General features: G+C 46.0%; 1 protein-coding gene across 1 annotated transcript; it reads left to right on the top strand.

The window, feature by feature from the left end:
- Positions 1-2,741: 2,741 nt before the first annotated feature.
- LOC142301086 (E3 ubiquitin/ISG15 ligase TRIM25-like) lies at positions 2,742-4,962 on the top strand. Its single transcript, XM_075342107.1, has one exon. It carries the CDS (start codon positions 2,742-2,744, stop codon positions 4,335-4,337), a length of 1,596 nt encoding a protein of 531 aa, XP_075198222.1. The 3' UTR covers positions 4,338-4,962.
- Positions 4,963-6,467: the final 1,505 nt, after the last annotated feature.

Consider the following 6,467-nt stretch of genomic DNA (forward strand, 5'->3'; position numbering starts at 1 on the left):
GTTTTTCTGGGAAATGTCTGCAGAAAGATTACAAACATTTCTCAAGAAATTTCTGCCGGTAAAAACGCCTAGTGCGCACATAGCCTAAAACAGTTTTTTTTATTTAGTTTTAAACTCCCATTTCCTTTTGCCCTCTAGCAAATCCAGCGGTTTTTTTCGAGGGGAGAGGGGATTTAATGCATGAGCGCTGCAGAGGCAGGGAAGCTCTAATCTGCTCCCGTGCAGAACCTGCGTTGACGTCATGCCCATGTGACCCATGTGGGAGGAGCCAGAAGATTCTTGAGTAGCTGTAGCAGATGCGGGCACATGACAGGTGAGTGAAGAGGAGCACTCGGGGGGCGCAGAGTGTGGTGGGAGGGGGGCAGAGTAGAGCGTGTATTAGGCTACATTCACATGACCGGTCCGTTTTTACGGTCCGTTTTTTTTACCGAAGGAATCCGTGTGCCTTCCGTTTTTGTTTGCGGACCGCAAAAAACGGAAGCAGCAAGAAAGATAAATAGATGAGTAGATACAGAGATGGATAGATATAGAGGGATGAATGAATGAATGAATGAACAGAGGGATGGATGGATAGATAGATGGATGAGAAAGGCATATATAATTTCCTACCCTCCTGCATATTCTAAGCTGGCACCCTTTAGTGACTTTCATGTGGCACTAAAGGGTGCTTAACCTTGTAGTTAGCCAAAAAATAATTAAAAAAAACAAAGCCCCGACGTGGGGTCCCCCCTATCTTTGTAGCCAGCTAGGGTAAAGCAGACGGTTGCAGCCTGCAAACCACAGCTGGCAGCTTCACCTTGGCTGGTAATCCAAAACAGAGGACACCCCACGCTGTTATTTTAAATTAAATAAGTAATTTAAAACAAAAAACACGGAGTTCTATGGGGTTGATGCCAGATGTGTAATGTCACCTGGCATCAAGCCCTGGGGTTAGTGATATCAAGCGTCTATTAGATACCTGACATCACAAATCCAATCAGTAATAAAAAAAAATAGACAACAAAAAAAGTTTTTATTTAAAAAAACACTCCCCAAAACATTCCCTCTTTCACCAATTTATTGAAAAGAACAATCAAATCCAGGTCCGGCGTAATCCAATAAGGGGGTCCCACGACGATCCATACCATAGTCACTGTCCCAGTTAATGAAGAACAGAATGTTCCCCATTGGCTGGGAGAGCAGTGCAGTGACCTGAGCGAACATCAATGGGTCACCCCAAGTCACTTCAGGGGATGACGAGCACTGCTGTCTGGAGGTTAGATGAGATCATTATTTGATGTGACGATCTCCTGACGTCAGAGCTGTCACTGACTTCTATGCCCTCCGCGTTCTCAGAAGTATCGCGGGAGCCCGTGAAGTCACCACTAGTGACAGTCTCGGGCCGCCCGCGAGACGTGATGTGAGAACGCAGCGGGCATAGAAGTCAGTGACAGCGCTCAGGAGAGCAGGAGATCGTCACAGCAGGTAATAATCTCATCTAACCTCCTGACAGCAGCGCTCGTCATCCCCATGGCTGCCCGCACTGCAGTGTGAGAAGCTGCTGATACTGCAGTGCGGGCAAACACTGACACACTGCAGTGCGGGCAGCCGCAGGGCTGGCAGGGAGCGGGACACAGACTGCACGGGCACCCGACGGAGATCACACGGAAGTGCTTCCGTGCGGCTTCCAGGGATTTTGCGGGCCCATTGACTTGTAGGAAGTCACGGTCCATTATTATGGAACAGAATAGGACATGTTCCATAATAACGGAACGGACATACGGTATCCGATGTGGCTTTTTTTGTAGGATCGGATGCACACTGAAGTTCTTCCGTGTGCCATCCGATCCTACACAAAAGACATTGAAAAGATGGTCCTGTCCGTGGGTCTGCAATAAAACAGGAAGTGACCAGGACAAACGGAACGGTCATGTGAATGAGCCCTTATGGAAAGAGGCTGTGTAGGTGGTGTGTTATGATGTTATGTAGAGGGGCGGTGTAGAGGGTGTATTACGGAGAGGGGCGGTGTAGAGGGTGTATTATGGAAAGAGGTGGTGTGTTTATGGAGAGGGGCGATGTAGAAGGTGCATTATGGACAGGGGCAGGCAGTGTAGAGGGTGTATTATTACTTTTCTGAGGGAAATACTTCATTTTCTGGAACAACTTCAAGGGTGCTAAGACGTGTGTGTGTGTGTGTGTGTGTGTGTGTGTGGTTTTTTTCCAAGAGTGGTGGCGGACTGTGGAAGGTTTGCGGGGTGGAGGCGGAGCTGGGTTGGCATAATTTTGCCAGTATGGGGCCCTGAAATTCCTAGTGGCGGCCCTGCTTTCACCTTATCAGCCTCCGGTCTGCTCCAGTAGATTTCATCCTCTGCTCTGCCCCGATCACATAGATCAGAGTACTGCAGGAAGAGAGAGGACAGCTCTCTATGAGCGACCAGGGCCCCCTCGTTGCCGTGATGGCAGCCCTGGTCCTGCTGACGTGCTGCAGGGCAGGCGGACGACTCAGGATCTTTTAAATGTTTCATGCGGATTATAATGGAGCCAATTTACTTTTCGGAGCATGGGCCCGCTGGGGCCCCAGGCTGTAGCCCAGATTGCCCTCATTATAATCCGCCTCTGAATGAAATAACATAGTCACTAATCAAATTTAGAGGACTGAATAGTTGTTCCAATTCTGCAGCACCCTGTATTTACATACTTAAGCTCCACCTTTGCTTTCTGAGTATCACTTTCAGTTTCGTTTCTCTTTTCCCCCCTCAGCCATGGCGTCTGCTATTCTGAATGACGAGCTGCTCTGCTCCATCTGTTTATCTATTTTTAAGGACCCTGTAATGCTGAGATGTGGACACAACTTCTGCCGGGTCTGTATTGATCATGTGCTGGATACACAGGACGGGTCTGGAGTTTATTCCTGTCCTGAATGCAGAGAAGAGTTTCAGGAGCGGCCGGCGCTGATGAGGAACATAAATCTTCATAATGTCGCAGAACGTTTCCTGGTTACTCAGAAAGAAGAAGAGGAGATCACTGGGATCTGCTGCACTTACTGTGTGGACTCTCCTGTACCTGCTGTTAGATCCTGTCTGTTGTGTGAGGCTTCTCTGTGTGCGAAACACCTGAGGGCTCACAGCAAATCACCAGAACACGTCTTATCTGATCCCAGCACTTCTCTGGAGAAAAGGAAATGTTCTGTCCATAAGAAGATCCTGGAATATTACTGCACTGAGGACGCTGCTTGTATCTGTGTGTCCTGCAGTTTGATTGGGAAACATAGTGGACATAAAATGGAGTCACTGGATAAGGCCTCAGCGAAGAAGAAGAAGAAACTGAGAAATGTTCTTCAGAAACTGACCACAAAGAGAGAGGAGACTGAGAAAAGAGTCCAGAGTCTGGAGGAGCGCAGGAGAAAGGCTCAAGAAAAAGCAGCTGGAGAAGCCGAGAGAGTCACTGCCCTGTGTACAGACATCAGGAGACGGGTGGACGACCTGGAGAAGAAGGTCCTGAGTGAGATCTCCAGGCAGGAAAAGGAAGAGTCACTGTCTGCTCTGATCCATCAGCTGGAAATAAAGAAGGACGAGCTGTCCATGAAGATGAGGCACATTGAGGAACTGTGTAACATGACTGATCCACTGACCGTCTTACAGGAACCAGACACCGGTGACTTGTGTGATCCTGAGGAGGAGGGAGGTGATGAGGACACAGGGGGACATGATAAACAGCTCCATGATGGAGATGACCTGGATGTGGCTGTGATCTCACACACATTACACACATTATGTGAGGTAATAACAGGTATAAGGAGCAAGACCAATGTAGACGGTCCTGCAGACATATTACTGGATGTAAACACGGCTGCTAATAATCTTCTTATATCAGACGACCTGAAAACTGCAACCAGGACACGAGAGGAGCAGAAACATCCAGAAACAGCAGAGAGATTCCAGAGTAGTCAGGTGATGAGCAGGAGGGGATTTACCTCAGGACGATATTACTGGGATGTGGAGATCAGTAGATCCCGGGATTGGAGTGTGGGGATGTGTTATCCCAGTATAGAGAGGAGGGGAGATCGGTCACTGATTGGAAATAACAAGTCTTGGTGTTTGAGGAGAAATAATAATCAGTATTTTGTGATATATAACAGGAAAGTGATCCATTTACCTGACAAGATCTCCAGTGGTAAAATCAGGATCTGTCTAGATTATGGGGCCGGGCAGTTGTCATTTTATGAGCTGTGTGACCCCATCAGACACTTACACACCATCACTGCCGCCTTCTCCGAGCCTCTTCATGCTGCATTATTTGTATATAATGGTTCTATAAAGATATTAGGGGGAAGCAGCAGCAGGAAGAAACCATCATAATATAAGAAACTGGTCATAAAGAATATAATAGTGAAATGATGATATGCCGTTTACTGATAATCTGATGCTAATATTATATCCTCCTGATCATATATCTATACGCTGCTTAGAATTCCCTCTCAGTTACTAGAAGACATTTTTATACCTTTTGTTCTCGATTTTCTTCAGTTTTTCTCCATAAGTGAGGTGACTAGTAAAGGTCAGATCGACTTTTCTTGATAACTTAAGGTGGTGTCACACACAGCGACTGCGACAACTACGTCGCTGCTACATCACCATTTTCTGTGACGTAGCAGCGACGTCACTGTCGCTGTGTGTGACATCCAGCAACGACTCGGCCCCTGCTGTGAGGTCGCCGCTCGTTGCTGAATGTCCTGCTTCATTTTTTGCTCGTCGCTCTCCCGCTGTGAAGCACACATCGCTGTGTGTGACAGCGAGAGAGCGACGAACTGAAGCCAGCAGGGAGCAGGAGCCGGCATCTGGCAGCTGCGGTAAGCTGTAACCAAGGTAAACATCGGGTAACCAAGAAGCCCTTACCTTGGTTACCCGATATTTACATTAGTTACTAGCACCGCCGCTCTCAGGCTGCCAGTGTCGGCTCCCTGCTCTCCTAGCCAGAGTACACATCGGGTTAATTACCCGATGTGTACTCCAGCTACGTGAGCAGGGAGCCGGCACTGGCAGCGTGAGAGCACACAGCTTAGCGCTGGCTCCCTGCACACGGAGCCGGAGTTCACATCGGGTAATTAACCCAATGTGTACCCTGGCTAGGAGAGCAGGGAGCCAGCGCTAAGGGTGTGCGCTGGTAATCAAGGTAAATATCGGGTAATGGTTACCCGATATTTACCTTAGTTACCAAGTGCAGCATGGCTTCCACAGCGACACGTGTTGTTATGATCGCTGCTGCGTCTGCTGTGTTTGACAGCTAAGCAGCGATCAAAACAGCGACTTACTAGGTCGCTGTTGCGTCACAGAAAATGGTGACGTAACAGCGACGTGGTTGTCGCTATGTGTGAACCCAGCTTTAATCCTTCGAAATTGATTACTTCTTATCTGTATTCTTGTAATATATTGCTGTACAATTTGTAAGGAAACTTCTTAGTGGCCGATAAAAAGAAATTTGCCAATTTAATAGATGGATAATAAAGAACAGGTCACTTATATCTGACTCTCTGTGTTCATCTGATGATATAATTGTTACTGTCCTCCATTAACCCTTTAGTGATGGAGACAATTTTGTCCTTGATGCCCCGGAGGTTATAACTCTGGAGCTTCAACAGATCCCGGTGATTCTGAGACTGTTTTCCGCTGACATATTGTACTTCATGATAGTTGCAAAGTTAGTATGATTGATCTCTTTTGCGTTTATTTGTGAAAAAATCATAAATTTGGCAAAAATGTTGCAATTTTCAACATTTTAATTTTTATGCCCTTAAACCAGAGAGTTATGTCACATAAAATAGTTAATGACTAACATTTCCCTCATGTCTAATTTATATCAGCGCAATTTTTGAAACACATTTTTTTGTTTGTTAGGAAGTTAGAAGGATTCAAAGTTTATCAGAAATTTCAAATTTTTCCAACAAGATTTACAAAATCATTTTTTAGCGACCATATCACATTTAAAGAGACTTTCAAAAGCCTAGGTAACAGAAAAAAAACCCAAAAAGTGACCCCATTCTAAAAACTGCACCCCTCAAAATTCTCAAAACCACATCCAAGAAGTTTTTTAGCCCTTCAAGTGCTTCACACGAATTAATGCAAAATAGAAGGAAGATAAATTTACATTTTACCTAAATTGTTTACCTCAATTTATTCTTTTACAAGGTAAAGCATGACAAAATACACCCCAAAGTTTGCTACCAACTTTCTTCTGAGCGTTCAGACACCCCACATGTCGCCAGAAACCTCGGTTTGTACAAACGGCGGGGCTTTGAAGGGAAGAAGCAATAATTTGAATTTTGAAATGCAAATGTGGCTGAAATAAATTGCAGGCACCATGTCACATTTGTAGGGACCCTATTATACCTAAACAGCAGAAACCCCCCTAAAGTAACCCCATTCTGGAAACTAGACCCCTGAAGGATTTTACTCAGGGATACAATAGACATTTTGAGCCCCCCAGGTACT

The sequence above is a fragment of the Anomaloglossus baeobatrachus genome, chromosome 4 (genome assembly GCF_048569485.1).
Source record: "Anomaloglossus baeobatrachus isolate aAnoBae1 chromosome 4, aAnoBae1.hap1, whole genome shotgun sequence".
NCBI classification, from domain to species: Eukaryota; Metazoa; Chordata; class Amphibia; order Anura; family Aromobatidae; genus Anomaloglossus; species Anomaloglossus baeobatrachus.